This window comes from Ornithorhynchus anatinus, chromosome 1, assembly GCF_004115215.2.
Source record: "Ornithorhynchus anatinus isolate Pmale09 chromosome 1, mOrnAna1.pri.v4, whole genome shotgun sequence".
Lineage (NCBI taxonomy): Eukaryota > Metazoa > Chordata > Mammalia > Monotremata > Ornithorhynchidae > Ornithorhynchus > Ornithorhynchus anatinus.
In genome coordinates, this window is record NC_041728.1 from 59,564,464 (window position 1) to 59,586,591 (window position 22,128).

The following is a 22,128-nucleotide window of genomic DNA, read 5'->3' on the forward strand; positions in this document are numbered from 1 at the left end:
TGCCCACAACGAGATTTCAGTCTAGATGGGGAAGCAGGCATTAAAATAAATTTCAAAAATGAATGTCAGCCTGTAAGCTCGTATGTACAGGGAATGTGTCTGCTAATTCTGTTGTATTGTACTCTCCCAAGCACTTAGGACAGTACTCTGCAAAAAGTAAGTGCTCAATAAATACCATTGATTGATTGATTGATTGGCAATGGCAGAGTGTCATGTTATGAACATAAATGCTGTGGGGCTGAGGGTGGGGTAAATATCAAGTGCTTTATACTATTTTTCCAATCATCCTTTGATGCCACTGTTCATTGGTCAATCAATCAGTAATATTTATTGAGTAGTTACTGTGTGGTGGGCACTGTACTAAGAACTTGGGAGAGTACAATACAACAGAGAGATGGATTCCTTCAGATATATTTGTCTTTTCCAATGATTTCAGATACATGCCTATGTTCTTTGAAAAGCTGGTGTAGTGGATTGAGCATAGACCTGGGAGTCAGAAGGTCATGGGTTCTAACAACATTGTACTTCTCTATGCCTCAGATACCTCATCTGTCAAATGGGAGTTGAGACTGTGAGTCTCACATGGTACAGGGACTGTGTCCAATCTGATTTGCTCGTAACCACCCCAGTACTTAGTACAGTGCCTGGAACATGCTAAGCGCTTAACAAATACCAAAATTATTTTTATTACTATCTCAGTGTCCATCATTATCTATAAAAGGCATCAGAAACTTCCTTGGTGATGGAGTTTCTCAAAGCCAATATCTCAGGCCAGAGGATCTCCCCAAAACCTTTAAATTAAACCCGAGAAAAGAGGCCTGCCATCTCCCCACCAGGGAGTTGAGGCAGATGTGATCCGGCAGGTGTGATTTTTTTTAAAGCAGTGCAAGCCTGCCAGTGGAAAACGGAAATGACTCAGAGGTTTGATGTGGGAGCAGTCCTCTGACAGATGGACAAGGTCTGTTCACAAATCTCTGCTTTCCAAGGGCTATTTCTCTCCGAAAATTGTAACAGTTATACCAGAGACCGTGATATTAACTGTTGATTTTAATCACGCTGCTTATGATTTCTTCACCAATAGGTTTGGGTGTTTTTTGTTGTTTTTTCTGTTTTGTTTTCTAGTGGTGCATAATGTTTTTCAAGATGACTTTCTTTTAAGGGAAAAACAAGGACTTTCAGTTGGCAGGTTGGCTTCTCAGTGGGATTCCCAGGAAACATACTCCTGGACATGTGCCTCAGAAATAGAGGGCATTATTATTAGGTAGATTGGGACAGGAGTGTTTGAAGAGAAAACTCTGATTTGAGATGTTTCTGAGATTTCCCATCCTACAGCCAGATTTAAGCTTAAAATGGGTGTGTGTCCTCAGCCAGATTTTTTAAAAAATGAATATGTGGTTGTGGAAACATGTTGTAATAGAAGAAGATGAAAACTTGTTTCAGGGAGTGTCATTTGGTGTAATTGAATCAATCAGTGATATTTACTGAATGCTTACTGTATGCAGAGCATTATATTAAGTGCTTGTGAAGGTGAAGTGCTCATCTGCCACTTGTCAGCTGATTGTGGGCAAGTCACAACTTCTCTGTGCCTCAGTTACCTCATCTGGAAAATGGGGATGGAGACTTTGAGCCCTACGTGGGACAACCTGATGAAACTGTATCTACCCCAGTGCTTAGAACAGTGCTCAGCACATAGTAAGCGCTTAACAAATACCAACATTATTATTATTATTGTTATAAAATGGGGATTAAGACTGTGAGCCCTATGTGGGTCAGGGACTGTGACTAACCTGATTATCTTGAATCTATCCCAGAGCTTAGATGAGTGCCTGACACATAGTAAGTGGTTAACAAATACCATAATTATTATTATTATGGAGGGGCAGTTGTGTTTGGAGGCAGGGGGTTGGATGTCTTGAAGCTGCATTGAGTCCTACCATTCCTTGATTTGTGGTTTCTGTTTTATCTTCTCCCTGGACTGAGCTCCTGGCTCAACTGGAAAGATGCACAAGCAGTCATATTGTTCTTGGGAGATTGAGTCAGTTCTCTCTAGATGCCCAGGTCAGGATGGGAGTTGGGAGTGTTGGGCAGGGACTAGAATCTGTTATGTTGTAATAATAATAATAGCTATTATTATTATTAAGGTAATTATTAAGCACTTACTATGTATCAAGCACTATTCTAAGTGCTGGGGTAGATACAAGTTAATCAGGTTGAAAATAGTCCCTGTCCCATATGGGGCTCACATTCTTATCCCCATTTTACAGATGAGATAACTGAGGCACAGAGAAGTTGAGTGATTTGCCCAAGGTCACACAGCAGACATGTCGCAGAGCTGGGATTAGAACCCAGGTCCTTCTGTCTCCAAGGCCCATGGTCTATCCACTAAGCCACACTGCTACTCTCTCAAATGCTTAGTACAGTACTCTGCACACAGTAAGTGCTCAATAAATAAGACTGAATGACTGAATTAATGAAAGAATCTGGAAAACCACTTAAGGAAATACTGCCAGTTAATGAGTCAGTCAATCGATCAGTCAATCAGTTGTATTTCCCTAGAGGCAGCAACACAATTGCTGCCCCCAGGGACTGCTTCACCCTGTGTGAGAACTTGGGACAGTCCCAGATTTAGCCACTGTAATGACTTGTTCTTGGGTTGACCCTTCACCCTGGGCTAGCTTGGGACAGTCCCGGATTTTGGTAGGTGGTGGTGGGTAATTTTAGAAACAAACAAATAAACCCCCCGTTTGATACTGTTCTGGCTAAACTTGCCAGCCTGTTGCTGGATGGGATGGGATGGGACAGTCACACTAGCTAATTATAATACTTGTTATGGTCTTCAAGTGTTTATTGTGTGTCAAGCACTGTTCTAAATGCTGGGGTAGATGTAAGATAATCAGGTTGGTCACAGTCCCTATCCCACATGGGGGTCACAGTTTAAGTCGGAGGGAGAGGAATATAATGCCCACTTCACATATGAGGTAACTGAGGCACAGAGAAGTGAAGCAATTTGCCCAAGGTCACACAGCAGACAAGTGGTGGAGCTGGGATTAGAACCAGGTCCTGTGACCCCCAGGCCTGGACTCTTTCCATTAGGCATCACTGCCTCTTTCTTCTTTCACATCTCTACTAATTGTCGTATCCTCTCCAAGTGCTTAGGGCAGTGCTCCACACCCAGTAGGCGCCCAATCAGTACTATTATTGAAATGCTAGTTGTGGCAGGGAGGGTCCCTTCTGCGATTCGGCGACACACAAGCGCAGCACCTGGAAGAGTCCCTCCCTGCCTGTCTCTGTGTTTGCAGGAGAGCACCTCCAGGCAAATGTCAGATTAAGCCTTCGCCGGTCAGAGTGAAGAGCAGGATCATCAGCTTTGTGGCGAAGGAAAGTGAGTTCTGGGGTTTCTATTTGGGCGTGGTTGGCTATGGCTTCCATGGGACAGAGGGTGGGGGGTGGACCAGAGGGGGCGGAGGTGCCATCCAGTGGCTATAGGGGTCTAGGGATTCAGCCCCCAAATCCCAGCCCCCTCCTAGCCAGTCATCCCCTAGAAGCGAGGGGCCTGAGGAGTTCGGGAGCTGAAAAAAGGCGGGAGCCACATTTCCAACCAAACACCTTCTCTCCCATGCCCTGAGTCCAGGAGTTGTTGGAACGTGTCACAGTGATGAAGCCAGAAACCCCAGAGTTCTCAAAAGAAGAGAGGGAGGGAAAGAGAGAGGAAGAACAGAGGAAAGAGGGCAAGGAGAGAGACAGAGGAATGAAGGGAGGAACACACCAGAATCTCTCTGGCCTCTGGTTGTCCTAGCATCTCAGCTTTCTTTTCTACTCCCAGTTAATGGAGAGCCCAAGCCTGCACTCGGGTGGTTCTGACCCCTCCAAAGGGGCAGCCAACTGAGCACTGAGGTCCAGCTCCCCTCAGGGAGGGACTCTCCATCCCCGGCTGGACCAGAAGTGGTCAGAGGGAAGAGCGTGGCCCGTTTTTGTATCAAGGTGAGGATGGGTGGGAGGAGGGGTTGGGGAGATAAGCAACAAGATGGTCATGAGCAGGTCCTTAAGTCTCTGCAGCTAGCTGGGTCCATTCCAGCCAGACACCCCTTCGATCCATTCTTGAAAAGTGGGGGGGACGGGGTTATCTCTCCCTTTTTATGTCCTTATTCTCTCCTCCCACCCCCATTTTTCCAGCAAGTGTCAAGGAAGGCTTGATTCAAGTAAGAATTAAATTCTTTCCCCTTTATTGGAGTCATTGCAATGTTCTCCTCCCAGGTCCCTGTTAACACAGGTAACCCAGGTGATACCTGTGACACAAGTAACACAAATAACAGCGGTAACCCAGGTGATACCCATGCCTCAAGTAACTCAGGTAATAGAGGTTACATAGGTAACCCAAGTGACCCAGGTGATTCAGGTAACCCAGGTGATACAGATAAATTAGATGACAGAGGTAATCCAGGTACCACAGGTGATACAGGTAATCCAGGTAAAACAGATAACCCAAGTGACAGAGGAACACAAAATAACAGGTGACAGAGGTGTGGCTTCCTAGCCGTGGAATGAAGTGTCAGGAGCAGAGGTGAAGAAAGGCTGAGTTCTGCACTGTCCAGTCTTCAATCACAGTGGCCTCCTTGGTGGAGAGCCTGAGGTGGCTACCTGTTTTGCTTAGTCTGAAGCCAGCTCTGCTCCACCCCTGCCTCCTTCCTACCTTCCATAGAGACAGGGAAAGGTGAATGGTGCAACTCCAGCCATCAGTTTTGTTCTGGTGACAGGTCTGTGGGGTTGGACTAGCCCAAGAGAGAGGTGCTTAGCCAGTGAGAAGTTTGGGGAACCACCTTCCACAGTCCCGCAGTAGTGCTGTGCCCCATTCCCCCAGACAGCTGGACCCCTGGGGCGAGCCCGACCCAAGCTTTGCTTCTAAACATGCCCTTATCTTCGGCCCGCACAGAGTTCATCAGGAAAACAGAAAGGCCCCAGCCCCGGCCCACCACAAGAGCCCCACGACCCAGCCGCCCCACCACACTGCCCCTCACCGTTGGGACCCCTGACTGGGCCGAACAGATCCTGCAACTCCTCCGCAACCGGACTGCGAGTGTGGCCGCTTCCACAGAACCCCCGGCCAGGCGGGCCCCGGGCCGGGGCAGTGGCAGGAGAGGGGAGAGGAAGAAGAACCGCCCCTCCCCGCCACCTCCTCCCCTCCCCAGCGGAGCGGTGAGACTGCTCGACGGGCAGGCCCGGGGTAGAGACCGAGGCCGTGTGGAGATCTTCATCCACGGGCGCTGGGGGACTGTGTGTGATGACCAGTGGGACTCCCGGGATGCAGCCGTGGTCTGCCGCCAGCTGGGCTTCCCTCATGTCATCAGGGCTGCCAAGAGGGCTGAGTTTGGGGAAGGGCAGGCTCTCCCCATTCTCCTGGATGATGTGCAGTGCAACGGGCAGGAGGAGAGCCTCCTGGACTGCAACCATTTGGGCATAGGGAAGCACAACTGTGCCCACGATGAGGATGCAGGAGTGGTGTGTGGCTACAGAGACCCGGAGGCCTAGGCAGCTCAAGAACTCGAGTCGGGTCAGAGGAAACCAGACCCAATCCAGGGAATCCTGCTGGCTCGGTTGCTCTGCAGGGTGGGTTCCCCTATGCACTGCATGAGTTTGTGTGGGTTTGTGTGAGTGTGTTTGCAAGGATGTGAGGGTGTGAGATTTTTATCTCTGTCTGCTCAGAGGCATTGGGAGCAGCTTCCCTGACCAAGAACTGTCTGTTCTTCCCCCTTTTCTCTCCAGGAATTCCTCTGGCATCAGCTTGGGTCAAAGCCTGCTCTATCCATTCCACCGTCAGATAGTTTTGGCTCCCACCCCCCTACCCCATTCCCCTTGTCTAGGACCCTTGTCTAGGAGATACGGAGAGAGGTCACACCCAGAACACCCCCCATATTCCAGGGGAAGCAAAGGAATCGTCCAGTAGTCACTGACCCTTGACTTTTTACTGTCTAACTTTCCATGGCAAAGGTCTCTTTGATTTCAGAAATGCTCTAAATTGAGGGCCCAGAAAGGTTGGTGGCACCGGGTCAGATCAACTCGTGGTCATCTTCCGTGGCATACTAGGGTAGCAGTGTAATCTAGAGGAAAGACCATAGGTCTGAGAGCCAAGAGACTAGGCTGCCAGCTGGTCTCGGGCAAGTCACTTAAGATCTCTGTTTCCCCACCAGACTCTCCAACTTCACAGGGATGTTGTGAGAATAGAATGAGATAACTAATGAGGGGATTTTTTGGAAAACGCAGAAGTGCCGTGCAAATTCAAGATAGTATTCTGTGCATCCCTCAGGGATGAAGCATTACGGGCTCTGTCCCTAAAGATCCCCAAACTTGGGAAGGTAACAATTGTTTCAATAGTGGGAATATTGTATGAAGAAGATTGAAGTGTTTTTGTTCTTGTGACAGGAAGATGCTGGGACAATAGAGGAGATGATGGTTGTGGGGAGAGGGAAAGAGAAAGAGTGTGGGAGAGAGGGAGACAGGAGAGAAAGAGAGATTAGTATTAGCTGTTAGCACTCTGTTAGCACTCTGCTCCACTCGTTTTAGAAAGTTCATCTGGGAAATGGCAGTGTTCCCTTCAGTTGAAAGAAGTGGTCCTAGATTGCAAAGCCTCAGCCACTTCAACAAACTCCCTGTGTACTTACTGCTTCTCACCCTTTCTGTGCCCCTTCTGTTAACACCCTCCCTCCAGCTTCATTTGAGATTGTGGATAAAACTTTCATCTGTATGAGACAAGGTCCCGATCTTTTGCCTGGCTTGAGCTCCCCCTGTTCTTTCCAGCCAGTGCAGTGGTTGGGTAATTGTGCTCAAGGCTTGTACCAAGTGCGATCTGGAGTGTGGGATTCATGCCAGTCTCCAAGCTGAAGACTGCCTTGTGCCCCTCTGGTACTGCTGAGATCCTCGTTTCCCGTTCCAATTTCCTTACCACCGTCTGCTTCTTACTGAGTTCATTTTTCAGGTTTTATGTCCTTTTTCACATCTTTGTCTAAACTCTTAGAGGGGAGCACTGGGAACCAGCTGCCAGACCCACCAGATGAGGCTGCATGGGAGACATTGGTTAAAGCTTTGGATTAAAGGTGCCAAAGCAGTGATAAAGTGATCTCAAACTCTAATTCTGAAGTGTTATTCTTGCTCTTTATGTGGCAGAGTAAAAACTGCTTGAGAAATTGCTAGTGTTCTGCTTAAATAGGAGTGAAAACTCAGAAAGGAGAGTATCAGAAACAGACTCTAAAGAAAATGTGTGGGCCTGGGAGTCAGAGGACCTAGGTTCTAATCCTGGCTCCACCATTTGCATGCTGTATGACCTTGGGCAAGTCACTTCACTTCTCTGGGTCTCAGTTTCCTTAACTGTGGAAAGGGGATTCAATACCCATTCTCCCTCCTACTTAGACTGTGAGCCCCATGTGGGAGAAGGATTGTGTCGGACCTGAATTTCTTGTATTTACCCCACTATCGCTTAAGTATGCTGCTTGACACATAGTAATTGCTTAACAAATTCCACACAATTATTATCATCATTATTATTATTATTAGAATTATTGTTTTACAGGACACCCATAATAGTGCTTTGAACAGATCTCCTAGAATCCACACAAGTCCTAAAGACCTGAATGACATTTTTCAAGTTAGCCAGTCTAGATGAAGAGTCAATTCTAGAGTTTTTTTGTGGCCATTCAGGGTGCTAGCTTTTAAATGCATTAGACTGAATTTATGCAGATATTGCTTTCTGGCTGGTTCACCCGACTGATAGCTGCTGCTCAGGAATACTATAGCATCTCTTGCCCTGCTGCCAGGCCTCCTGGGTTCTGGAAGCTTCCTGAGACTTCAGTTGGATAAGGAGACAAGACTTGAGGACTGGAAAAGTTAAAATGCTGTTAGTGGGGTAAATGAGCTGTTGTCAGATGAGTAGGCTTCTTTGATGTTTCTCCTGCCTACACAGTTCAATGTTGGGTCTGCCCCAATGCATATCTGGGCAAAACACCCAGAACTTTCAAAAGGAAATTAAGTCAAGGAAACACACCTCAGCTCCCTTCCAAAATAGCTGCTGTGTTTCTAGCCAGCTGTAATGTTAACTGCTGGATTGATGTTCTCATTGCTGGATATAAACAGCCATTTACCTGTCAGTCACATACCCTGACAAGCCAATAAATGCCTGTGTTTGTCCTAAATGGGACTTCGGAAGTTAGAGCTTAAACCTCTGGTTTGAGCACCTCACAGAGAATGGCAGGATGAGGGACAGGCTACATGGGATTTCTCTGGGTAAGTCTCAACTTTACATTCAACTGGGATATTAGGGCTTCATTGCAGCCTAAAGAGGCACTGGCTCTTGCTGCTGCGTCAAGCTTTCTATGACAAATGTTCCACAAGCAAGCTTTCCCAACAGAGCAAAGCTACAGAAAGGGAAAACATTCAAATGGAGCTGGCAGGTTCTGAATCCTTGGACCCTCGTTGCTGAGAATGGCGAAGAGCCTGTCGGTATGGTGCCACTCAGATTTCATGAGCTTATGAAAAGTCACAAGCCGTCACCTAAGCTAACAGCTTGCCGGAGTTCCGATAAATGTTAATGCCCTGAGGCAGTGTGAACCTTCTAGCTTGGATGACGGCCCTGTTACCCAGGGGAGTAGTCACTGGCAGTTTCTGGATACTCTCTCCAGACCACTTAATGGGATAAAGGCCCAGTGCATGCAGTGATCTCTTCCTCCGGGGGGAAAGGTGTTGCCTTGGGAATATATACTAAACTCAATTTAATAAAACCTCTAAAACACGACTTGGAGTTAATAAGCCTTGGTATCTGTGTGTTTCTGGAGAAAAGGCTTTCTGCAAGGAGTCCCTTTCAGTGACTGTCACAGGGTGGTGGTTTTTTCTGATCAGGGAACTTTGGGGGAAGGGAAGTATTCTACCCATGGTTGGGACCTGAAGCTTCCAGAAGACTTCTGAGAGATCTGGGGCAGAGGGGACCTAGGAAATGGATCATGGCTGTCCAATCAATCAATCAATAATCAATTTTATATTATCAAATGCCTACTGTGTGCAGAGCACTGTACTAGGTGTTTGGAAGAGTCCAATAGCATTAGGGGAAATGAACTTGTTCTCACAGGATTTACAGTCTAGTAGGGGAAACCCTCTAAAATTACAGATAGGAGAAAGAAGAAAAGGGGGATACCCCTGAATTAGAGCTGAAGTAATAATCAATCGATTAATCAATGGTATTTATTTAGCACTTACTTTGTGCGGAGCACTGTACTAAACACTTGGGCGAGTACAATACAACACAATTAGCAGACATGTTCCCTGCCCATAACAAGCTAACATTAGAGGGGGAGACAGGCATCAACATGAATAAATATATAATTTATAATATATAATTTAAAGATATATACACAATATAATCTTGTAATAAGGTATGTATAAAATTTTATGGGAATTGGGGAGTATTTAAGTGTTTTAGATAGTGCAGAAGTGCTGAACGGGCAGTGGGAGGAATCTAAGCAGAAGAGATTAGAAATTAATTGAGGAACCAATCAATAGTATTTATTGAGCACTTACTGTGTGCAAAGCACTGTACTCTGCATTTAGGAGAGTACAATATAGCAGCATTGGTAAGCACATTCCCTTGTCCATGAGGAGCTTGCAGTCTGTAGGGGAAGGCCTTCTGGAGATATAATTCCCGAAAGGCTTTGAAAATATGGAGAGAGAAGGTCTGTGGGACATGAAGGAGGAGACAGGGGAAAGGGCGTGAGCAATAGGGGATGGTGAGTAGCAGTGAGCAGTGAGAGGGACCAGAATGAGACACAGTGAGTAGGTTCTCTTAAGAGTCAATTAGATTAATGATTATTATTATCATCAATATGATTATTATGGTCTTTGTTAAGTGCTTACCATGTGCTAGGCATTGTACTAGGCACTGGGGTGGATACAAGCAAATGGGGTTGGACACAGTCCCTGACCCATGAGAGGCTCACAGTCTCAATCCTTATTTGACAGATGAAGTAACTGAGGTACAGAGAAGTTAAGTGATTTGCCCAAGGTCACACACAACAGACAAGTGGTTGGAACCGGGATTAGAACCCATGACCTTCCGACTCCCAGGCCCATGCATGCTCTATCCACTACACCAGAGACACAGCCAACTCTAAAGTGCCCAAAAGTGGGGTGGTTATGATGCAATCCAGTATCACAGATGTCAGGCTCCTGTCATGGGCCCGTTTGCTGACTGACCATGAAAATTGCTCCAGAAATGATGGGAAAATATCTTTCTGAGGTGACTGAAGCAAGCTGAGCCCTGGGGAATGCAAAATGAAAGCTGACACTCTTGTTAGAGTGTGTCACTGATGAAACGGAGAGCAAGAGGCCAGACTGAGAACGGGATAGGTTACTGTTCTGGTCACTGATTGATTGGGATGTGTTTGTCCGGTGAAATGGATGCTCGGAAAGACTGATCACGGGTCACAGAGATGTTTATCTGGGATGAGACATCTGGCCCTGATCCTGATGTTGCCTCAACCTCTAAACATATGGGATCAGGAGTAAGAGGTGGCTTCCCAAGCCGTGGAGAGGCTGGAGGCGGGAAGCAACTCTTTTCCAGTGGAAGTCCTGCACCTTGAGCTCAGCGGTTCACACCTCCCCCAGGGGAGGGGAGTGCTGTGCACCTGCCAATCAGTCAGTCAATCATTGATATTTATTGAGCTCTTACTACGTGCAGAATACTGTACAAAGCATTTAGGAGAGTACAATACAACAGAGAGGGCTGACATGTTCCCTGCCCACAATGACTCCCTCCCCTCTAGACAGCCAGCTCTCTGTGGGGCAGGGAATGTGCCTATCAACTCTGTCGCATTGTACCCTCCTAAGTGCTTAGTACAGTGCTCTGCACAGAGTAAGTGCTAAGTAAATACAATTGATTGATTGATTGAGCTTACAGTCCAGAGGAGGAGACAGACATTAATATAATTTAAAAATTTATGATATGCATGCCACTGATTGAGTGAGTGAGTGGTCCCCAGAGGTCATGCCTGAATGAGAGCAGAGAAGCATTCTTGTAGAAATAGGCTAAATGTGAGATGTTTGGTGTAACCATACCGATTCCTCGACTGACATAACCTAGTCATCTGAAGAACAAACAGTGAAAAAATCACTGATTCTTAGAACTGGAGGAGGGGACTGAGTTGGGAAGAGATGGGACTCAACTCTGAACAAAACAAACCAGGTCCTGTAGGAATGTAAATCAAAGAAAGGGAAAAAGGACATTTTCAGGTGAGATGAAAAATGATGTAACAGAATGGGTCTAGCCCTCAGAAACCCCAGAGTCAGGAAGGACTTCCTGAAGGAGAGAAAACTGAAGAAGAGCAAAACTCGTTCTCTAGCCTATAAGCTCACTGTGGTAAGGGAACATAATTATTAACTCTGTTACACTGTACTCTCCCAAGTGCTTAATACATGTTCCGCACACAGTAAGCACTCAATAAATATTTTTGATTGATTAAAGGGCCTTCGGGGACAGAATTGGATTCTCAAAAAAGAGAGAAAAGCTGTTCCAAGTAAATGGGACAGGGAGGAGGGAGTGGGAGAAATATAATGAGATGAATGGGAGGCAGAGGAGAAGTTCTTGAAAGAAACGAAAGAAATAGAGGTGTGGAACTGTGGGAAACGTTGATGACAATAATGGTGGTATTTGTGAAACACTTCCTATGTGTCATGCTCTGTGATGGAATAAAGATAACCAGACCAGACACAGTCCCTGTCCCACAAGGGGCTTAAAGTTTTAGGCAGGGAGAGAACAAGTATTGAATCCCCATTTTATGGGGAAGGAAACTGAGGACCAGATAAACTGTGACTTGCCCAAAGCCACACGAGCATGCAAGAGACAGAGTTGGGATTGGAAACCAGTTCCCTTGATTCCCAGGCCTATGCTCTTTTCCCTAGACCAAGCTGCTTCACTGCTGAAAGAGAAAGTGAATACAAAAAAACCAAACCCAAATCACTCCACTAGTGAAGAGGAACCAGGGCGCTGGGGCTAAACAGTTAGGGTGGTATGATTGAGAAAGTGAGACAGAGTAGAGAAAGTTTGAAATTGAGCTCTGGATTTTTTTCAGTCATGGTGCCCAAGAAATGGCCATCACAACATCTCCACTGGGCCATCCTTCCATTGGATGCTAGTGGGACTGCCCGAGGAGAGGTCCCGAGCTCCAGCCCTCCTGCCAGCACCAGGACATTGTTCAGCCCAACACAACTCCAAGGAGCAGGATGGATGTGGAGAAAAGGTGGCTGTGGCAGGGTCTCATCACCTGTAAGCAAGACGGGCGGAAGAAATGCTCTTAGAGACATAGTGAACCTTAATCCCTTACCTTAAGGGTGACCAGGGCCTGTTCGAAAGTACCGGGATAAGTAGACAAGCCTGAGGGCAACAATAAGCAGCAGTGTGGCTTAGAGAGAGCAAAGACATGACAACTCGCCCAGGATCTAAAAGGTAGAATAAAAAGCAACACCAGGCCCTGTGAGAGGCAGCTGCGGATACACACAAAGGCCCACTTTTTACATGACAGCAATCAATCAATTGATGGTATTTACTAAGTGCTTACTATGTGCAGAACACTGTACTAAGCAGCTGGGAAGGGGACAGCTAGCATCTTCTTTCACATATGAAGAACAACGCTGTGTACAGCCCAAAACACAAATATCATGGAGAAGCTTCATGGGAGCTTTCCCTCTTAATGGCATCTGTGCCTATGTATGGATAGATTATAATGATAATAATAACTGTGCCAGTTGTTAAGCACTTACTATATACTAGGCACTGTACTAAGCGCTGGGGTGGATACAAGCAAATCTGGTTGGATACAATCCCTATTCCACTTGGGGCTCACAGTCTCGATCCCTATTTTACAGGTGAGGTAACTGAGGCACAGAGAATTGAAGTGACTTACCCAAGGTCATACAGCAGTGGTGGAACCAGGATTGGAACCCATGACCTTCTGAACTCCAGGCCAACGCGTATAGAGACAGCATGGCTCAGTGGAAAGAGTAGAAGCCTAAGAGTCAGGAGACCTAGGTTCTAGGCCCAGTTCTGCCACTTGCCTCCTGAATGACCTTGAGGAAGTCTCTTAACCTCTCCAGGCCTGCTTCCTCTTCTGTAAAATAGAAAAAGTAATACCTTACAAGGATGTTGAGAAGATAAAATGAGAAAAACCATGTGACAGTGCTGTGGAAAATTTTACAAAGTGCTACCCAAATACAAAGTATTAGTGTTATGATTATTACTGGATTTCTCCCACAATAAGATTGTTGGAATTAACCCATCCACGGTCTGAAAGGCACAGAGGCCCTTGAACAACTCTTGGCTCCAGGTTTCTCTCTGACTGTTAACTCTGACCACCCTCTCCCCTCTCCCCTCCCAAAGGTGATAGGAAGATGAGGCCATCACCCTTATCCTCCTTATCTTCTTCATGCCACGGCCCAAGAGCCCATGATCTCACCAGTCGTAATCAGTCTGACCCGGGTTACCTCACCCCCTTCCTTGGGCATATAGAGAGGGCGTTGTCCTGGCTGGCTCGTGGGAACAAAGCGGAGTGAGTGATTCTCCCTTCTCCACTGGCTCATTCTATTCTGGGAGTGTAGGGAGCCCTCCTGGGAAGCACTTGCTATTCTCTGAAGGACCAGGTAAATCCGAGCTGGGGGGCTTGAGCTATGGTTTGCTGAAAGGCAGAGAAGCTGATGAAAAGTCTATTGGGTGACTGCCAGTGTGGTGACAGCCATCTTCTTTTCCAGAATGTGAAAATGGCCGACCTGCCGATCCGCCACCCCTGCAGGTGAAGAGTAATCCCTGCTGGGTAGGCGATTCTTATTCTCCAAGAACGCAGCATACCATATGTAAGTCTCTTGGGATGAGTCCCAGCTTGGCTCTCCTGATTTAAGCATCCCCCTAGGCCTCCCCATCCCTTGAACCCCTGAATGAAATGACCCCTCCACCACACAGCCACTGCCCAGCTCTGTGGGAACACAACCTAAGCGTTTTAAGCAAAGAGAAGGTATGTGTGACTTCCCTGCATTTCTTTGGGAAGTAGGCCTTGGGAAGTAGGTGTCCTTGAGTGTTTCCAAATTTAGTAAAGTGAGGGGTGATTTTTCAAATGGCCTCATTGCTGCTTCTTCTCTGAAATCTCTCTTCTGGCTGGGGACTGAAGGAAGATAGGCAGGGGGAGGCAGCAAGCAGGAGATAGAGTGGAATCACCCAGAACCTTCACTCCTAGCATGCTCGGCACCTGAAGGGCCACAAGGGACCCACACCATGGCAGCATGAGGCCTCTTCAGATTTTAGGATATAGGGAAGACATAGTTGTCATTGGAATCTGGCTGGCCTGTGGGGCAGCACCCTGAGACCTTAACTGGTCCTCCTTACCCCCAAGGCCTGTTGGACTCTGAGTTTTGTCTTTTATGATGAATTTGTGTTTCTCTTATTTTCATTCTTCCTTATGCATATATCACTATACTCTTCCTTTCCCCTGTTTTCCTTAGATTGAGAATTTCTGAAGGGCCAGGGACCATGACTGTCACCTATTTTTTTCCCAGAGCTTAATAAGCAGGATGCATGGCCTAGTGGATAGAGAACAGGCCTGGGAGTCAGGCCTGGGTTCTAATCCCGGTTCTGCCACTTGTCTGCTTTGACTTTGGGCAAATCACTTAACTTTTCTATGCTTCAATTTCCTCATCTGTAAAATGGGGATTAAGACTGTAAGCTCCTTGTGGGACAGGAACTACATCCAACATGATTTGCTTGTATCCACCCCAGTGCTTAGAACAGTTTCTGGCACACTGTAAGCGCTTAATAAATACCACAGTAATAATTACTGTTATTAATGGAAAGGGCATGGGCATGGGAGTCAGAGGTACTGGGTTCTAATCCAGGATCTGTCACTTGCCGGGTGAATGACTTTGGGCTAGTCAAATAAGTAGTTCTCTGTGTCTCAGTTTCCTTATCTGTAAACTGAGCATTAAATGTCTGTTTTCCTTCCTAGTTAGTTTATGTGTCTCATGTGGGCCAAGGATCTGATTGTCTGATCTGATTGCCCTATATCTAGCCCAGTGCTTAGTACAGTGCTTGGTGCTTGGCAAATCCCATAAATATTATTATTATAGTGTTTGCACTCAGTAGGCTTAATAACTCTCCTTATCGTGGCAGAAGAGTTTGCATACATTGATGAAGCTTAGAGCTATGCCATTTAGGGCTACCCATAATGTGAAGGTCTAAGCCAAAGCATCAAAGTCAATTCCCCTGTGTTGGGCAGCAGCATCATGAGAAAGAGTCAAAGCCAGATGGTCAAGTGATCAAAACAATGATCAAGGACAACGACAGAGACTCAAGTTTTTACTGCGCAGAAGAAGGTAATGATAATCCACTTCAGTACCTTTACCAAGAAAACCCAATAGATACACATACCAGAACAATTTTATTACAGAAGACAGGATGTTCTGAAGAGGCTGTGTCCATGGAGTCGCTATAGGTCAGAAATGACTTGACAGTATTAGAAGAAGAAGGCTTTATAAATATTATTCTGCTCCTCCTCCTGCTGCTTCTCATCCTCATTTTGCTCCACCTCCTCTTTTCTCTTGTCTCCCTATCTCTATCCAACCTCTAGAACATGCACATCTCCTCAGCCTCTGCTTCAGTCCAGTGGGACATCACAGACTTGCCTCTAAACCCAGTGTATTGGGAAGCTATTGACACTGTCTACACACACACCGAAAGAGGTGTAATATGCTGTTTTGCCCATCTCCTTTGCTCCAGGAAGATTGCCATCTGCCCTCTCCAAAAAGGAGCTATTTGAAGTTTTAAGCTGCACTGGAAGGGGAAGATCGTTTCATTTATTGTTTTAGGGTTCCTCACTGTCTCCCCTGTTCCAGCCTGACTTTACTGCCAAGGCCCCTTCCCGGGACAAGTAAGTTCATGCCTTGGGTGCTGTAAATATGTGATTTATGGGTGGAGCAGTGAAGTGGGGGCATTTTCTCCAGCTGACATCACTGTTGGCGGGAGGGGGGATGGTCTCACTGCCCAGCTCCATGTGGGAACACAACCTAAGCTTGGGAAACAAAGAGAAGGTGTGTGTGACTTCCGAGCATTTCTGAGGAAGCTTGGCCTTGGGGAGCAGCTGCCAAATCTAGTGAAGTGAGGGTTGATTTTTCAAGCGGCCTCGTTGCCCCATCTCCACTTAAATCTCTCTGCTGGCTGGGGATTGAGGCATGATGGGTAGGTGGGAGTCAGCAAGCAGGAGACAGAGCGGTGTCAGTTTCTTAAAATGTTGGACTGCTCTCCACTGGAGTAAGCCCTATGAAGAACATTATGTTTCCAGTGGAATCAGAAATATCAAGCCTTAACTAGGGAACTAGAAAGTCCTGATGAGGCGAGAGAATCTTAGACCTGAAAGGCTCCTTGAACTGGGAAAGGAAAGAGAGTCTTCAAGGATAAGAGAGGGTTTCGTACAGAGATTGGCAGCATGGCCAGGTGGAAAGAGCACGTATCTGTAGTCAGAGGACCTGGGTTCTAATCCCAACTGCCCCTTGCCTACTCTGTGTCTTGGGGCAAGTCACCTAACTTCTCTAAGCCTCAGTTTCCTCAACTGTGGAAAGGGGATTCAATGCTTGTCCTCTACTTAGACTGTGAACCCCATGTGGAACAGGGATTGTGTCAGGACTGATTAACTTGTGTCAACCCCAAAGCTTAAACGAGTTCTTGGAATGTATCAGTTTATTGTTGTATTGTACTCTCCCAAGTGGTTAGTACAGTGCTCTACACACAGTAAGCACTCAATATATATGATTGAATGAACGATTGAATGAAGATGAAGTAAGAGAAGCAGAGTGGCCAAGTAGATAGAGCACAGGCCTGGGGACCAGAATGACCTGGATTCTAATCTTGGCTCTACCACTTGCCTGCTGTGCAATCTTGGAGAAGTCGATTAACTTCTCTGAGCCTCAGTTACCTCATCTGCAAAGTGGGGATTAAGACAGTGAGCCCCAGGTGGGACTTGGACTGTGCCCAACCTGATTAGCTTATATCTACTCCAGCGCTTAGAACGGTGTTTGGCATATAGTAAGAGCACCAATTACCATGAAAAAAAAGGAAGCAATTAACAAATACCATAAGGCAAAAAAAAAAATTAGTAGGAGAGATGACAGAATTGACTGAATACCCGCTGGGCTGAGAGCACCATACAAGGTAATTGGAAGGAATCCAGAAGTGGAAGAAATGATCTCTGCCCCAAGGAGTCTATAATAGGAAAGAGAGTAGACAAAAATGGATATACCATAATTAAGAGTGAGAGAATAGAATATAATTGTCTATTGAATAGCATTTATTAAGTGCCTGCTGTATGGAAAGCTCTATGCTGTGAAAAAGTGCACAGGTGAGAATAAGACACAGTCCCTGACCTTCAAGGAGCTCCTAGTCCAAGAATAAGGGGTGGGGGGGGGGTGGGGTACTGTTGGCAATGGATACATAAATGAAACAATAAGGACCAGAAAAATATGTAAAGAGAAAAGGACAAGGGTAAATACAAGAGGAGTCACAGAATGCTATAGCTAACAGAGAAGCAGAGTGGCTTAGTGGATAGAGCACGGCTCTACCACATATCTGCTGTGTGACCTTGAGCAAGTCACTTAACTTCTCTGAGCCTCAGTTCCCTCATCTGTAAAATGGGGATTGAGAGTATGAGTCCCATGTGGGATAGGGACTGTGTCCAACCTCATTAATTAGTATCTACCCCAGTGCCTAGAACAGTGCTTGGCACATAGTAAGGGCTTAATAAATACCATTGTTATTATTATTATTATTGTTAACAGGTTTTTAGAATGGCTCACTTCCCCAAGGAGAGTGGATTATTATTGTCATTACTATTATTATTATTATTATTGTTGTTATTATTCTTGTTAAGCACTTATGCACTAAGCACTGTACTAAATGCTGGGCTAGAAACAAGATTCTAGTCACACCAGCCAGAAGGGCCCAAACCCAATGTTGTACAAGTCTCGAAGGCCTCAGGCTTCAGCCTCTTCCTCACCCTGCCTCTGCAGAGGGGAGAGCAGGATGGGGCTCGGTGGCGAAAGGATTGGCGGCTGCTGGGAGTCTCCTGGGTGGCTGGGTTCACACTTTGGAATCGGAGAACTGGCCAGACCTCTCACCGCTGCTTGTGCTCACCCTGCCATGGCCAGGAGGTTGGCGATAGACACTTGAAGAAAGGTCGAATACATAAAAACAAAATAATCTAAGAATGTGAGGACAAAAAGAAACCCAGTAAGAACTCCAGAATGCACACAGTTGCTCTTTCAACTTTTTTCAGGCTCTTTATAGCTCAGGTAGGGCTGTGTAGAACCCAGTAGTCACAGCAGCCACAACTAAAACCTTTCCCATGGCTACTTCACCTCACTGATCTCCTACTACAGTCCAGCCTGCACCCTTCACTCGTCTCTCACCATCCTGTTTGTTGAACCTCAGTCTTCTCTGTCTCACCACCAACCCCTTGTCCACATTCTCCCTCTGGCCTGGAAACTCCCTTCCCCTTCATATACTCCAGACCACCACTCTCTCCACCTTCAAAGCCTTATTAAGGTCACATCTCTTCCAAGAGGCCTTTCCTGATTTAGCCCTCTTTTCCCCAACTCCCTCTCCCTTTTGCATCATCTATGCACTTGGCTCTTTACCTTTAAGCACTTGATAGTTCTCCCACCATCAACCCTACAGTCCTTATGTACATATACATAATTTATTTATTTATAGTCTCCCCTTCTAGACTGTACGTTTGTTATGGGCAGGTAACTGTCTGCCTACTCTGTTGTGCTGTATTCTCCGAAATGCTCAGTATAAGTGCTCTGCACACATTAAGCACTCAATAAATACCACTGATTGATTGATTCTCTGGGACCAGGAGTCAGGAGACCCAGGTTTAAGTCCTGACATTCATTCATTCATCCAATAGTACTTATCGAGTGCTTACTGTGTGCAGAACACTGTACTAAGCTCTTGGAAAGAACAATTCAGCAATAAAGAGACAATCTCTGTCCACACTGGCCTTACAGTCTTGGTGGGGGTTGAGGGATAGACATCAAAACAAATAGTCATCATTACAAATGAGTAGAATTATAAATATATGCACATCAAAACAAGTAAACAGCTTTCCAAGTGAACCACCTTGGGGAAGTCACTTATTTTTTCTGGGCCTCAGTTTCCTCATCAGTTAAATGAGGATGAAATACCCATTCAGTTTCTCTCTTAGACTATGAGCCCCATGAAGGTCCGGGATTAGGTACAATCTGATTATCTCATATATTCTCTAGTGTCTAGCATAGGGCTTGGAACATAGGATAGGTGTTTAAATATCCCATGGCTCATTATTATTCAGTCCCTCCCTGACCTGCTGTGACTACCAGGTCAATACCCAAGTCATCTCCCTTCCCCTCTGTCTTTTTTGGGAGGCCCAAAAAGCCAGCTGCATTTGGTGCCAATTTGCAGAAAATGAAAATATAAATAATAGACTCAAGGTTCTTTCCCCCCAGCACTTCCCAGATCTGGCTTTTATTCATAATAATAATTGCAATTATAGTAATGGTATTTATTATGCCCTTACTATATGCCAGGCACTGTACTAAGTGCTGGGGTGGATACAAACAAATCAGATTGGACACAGTCCCTATCCCATGTGGGGCTCACAGTCTCAATCCCCATTTTACAGATGAGGGAACTGAGGCCAGGAGAAGTGAAGTGATTTGCCCAAGGTCAAACAGCAGACAGGTGGCAGGGCCAGCATTAAAACCCATGACCTTCTGGCTCCCGGGCCCGTGTTCTATCGACTATGCCATGCTATTATCATTATTAGTGATGCAGATTCTTCAAAATGTTCAATATGGTGTCATTTTGTTTAGCCCATGCGCTGGGAAGGAGGTGACCTCGGCCTGTGTCCTCCCCCTGATGGCCGCAGGTGCAGCAACAGCAGCTAAATTTTGCACTTGATTAAGTAACAGGAGAGAAGTGGGGGCCGACCCTCTGGAGACCTTCCAACGAGGCCCATAAGTCCACTGGCAAATCTGAGCCAGTGATAAAGCCTCCTTTAACATAATAACAAAATGCTCTGCTTTTCTCCGGCTGGCCGTTTTCGAAATTGATCCATCAGGAGGTTTGGCTTCAGGAGTCCTTCATCGTAAGAAGACTATTCTCTACCTTTAGGATAAATAAGAGGCTTTTACATTTTAATGGATCTTGGAAACCTAGTATTTCCCCCTCCTCGTTGGCTCCTCTGTAATGCATCTAACAGAAAAATAGCGGGTTTCTCAAGATGCTCTGGTTTCCGGGAAGCTAAAAGTTTCTTCAGCCGGCCCTGGGGCGCCCTCCAGAGTTCATCTTTTTTTTTTTTTAACACCACAAAGCCCTTATTTTGTCCTGGCGAATTTGGAGCAAGTAATAGTAGTAATAGCATTTATGAAGGACTTACAGCGTGTGGAGTATTGTATTAAGCACTGGCCAAGAATACCCAGGTGAGAATTAGACAGGGTCCCTGACCCTCAAGGAGCTCACAATCCAAGAATGAATGGGGACGGGGAGCTGGAGAAGAACATATAAGAAAAATAATCAAATCAAGTAATCAATGACATTTGTTGAACATTTACTTGTGCACAGCACAATCCTAGGCGCTTGGAAGAGTACAAAATAAGGCTGGGTAGTTATTAACTATTCATTCATTCATACATTCAATAGTATTTATTGAGCGCTTACTATGTGCAGAGCACTGTACTAAGCGCTTGGAATGAACAAGTCGGCAACAGATGGAGACAGTCCCTGCCGTTTGACGGGCTTACAGTCTAATCGGGGGAGACGGACAGACAAGAACAATGGCAATAAATAGAGTCAAGGGGAAGAACATCTCGTAAAAACAATGGCAACTAAATAGAATCAAAACTAGGGCTGAGGTTGTGACCATTGGATTTTGAGCAGCGATGAAGCGGAATCTCTGCTCGTCCAGGTACAGTGCCTGACTGTCTCTGCTGTTGGAAGGGGTTACTAGTCACTTTTTGTGTAATTGTGCTTGTCTTACCTTGTTTAGTGTTTTATTGTTTCATTTCTCCTGTTGTCAGTCCCTTCTAACCCTCTTATACTTAATTAACATTGGTATTTGTTAAGTGCTTATTATGTAATAATAATAATGATGGTATTTGTTAAGCGCTTACTATGTGCAAAGCACTGTTCTAGGCGCTGGGGGAGATACAAGGTGATCAGGTTGTCCCATGACGGGCTCACAGTCTTAATCCCCATTTTACAGATGAGGTAACTGAGGCACAGAGAAGTCAGATGACTTGCCCAAAGTCACACAGCTGACAAGCGGCAGAGTCGGCATTAGAACCCATGGCCTCTGACTCCCAAGCACGTGCTTTAAGCATTAGGGTAGATACACGGTAATCAGATTGTCCCACATGGGGCTTACACTCTTAATCCCCATTTTGCAGATGAGGTAACCGAGGCATAGAGAAGTGAAGTGACTTGACCGAAGTCACACAGCTGATAAGTGGCAGGGCCAGGATTAGAACCCACGACCTCTGACTCCCAAGCCCGGGCTCTTTCCGCTAAGCCACACTAATTGTGAGTCCCTGGAGGGAGCAGGGACTGTGTTGAATTGCTACCCATGTGGGAATGCTTTGCACGCAATAAGCATTTAATACTATTACTGCTACTGAACAGGGTCCAAGCTTACTTACCAACTGTGTATTCTTTCCTGCCACTTAGTACAGTGCTATGTACACAGTAAACACTCAATAAACAGTAATACTACTACCTCCACCACTACTGCTAGCAGTGTGACTAAGTAGAAAGTGCCCGGGTTTGGGAGTCAGAGGTCATGGGTTTGAATCCAGGCTCCACCGCTTGCCAGCTGAGTGACTTTGAGCAAATCACTTAACTTCTCTGTGCCTCAGTTACCTCATCTGTAAAATGGGGATTAAAAACTGTGAGCCCCACATGGGGCAACCTGATCACCTTGTATCACCCCAGCGCTTAGAACAGTGCTTCGCACATAGTAAGCGCTTAATAAATACCACCATTGTTATTATTATTATTATTACTGCTATTAACAGCAGAAGATCTGG

The 22,128-nt window shown here is 45.9% G+C and overlaps 1 protein-coding gene across 1 annotated transcript in view; it reads left to right on the top strand.

The window, feature by feature from the left end:
* Positions 1-7,124, top strand: part of HHIPL1 (HHIP like 1) — a 52,517-nt gene extending 45,393 nt beyond the window's left edge. The window contains exons 8-9 of the mRNA XM_007669409.3: positions 3,300-3,382; positions 4,931-7,124. Coding sequence (XP_007667599.3) covers positions 3,300-3,382; positions 4,931-5,526 — 679 coding nt within the window. The 3' untranslated portion in view covers positions 5,527-7,124. The remainder of the gene's footprint in view (positions 1-3,299; positions 3,383-4,930) is intronic.
* Positions 7,125-22,128: the final 15,004 nt, after the last annotated feature.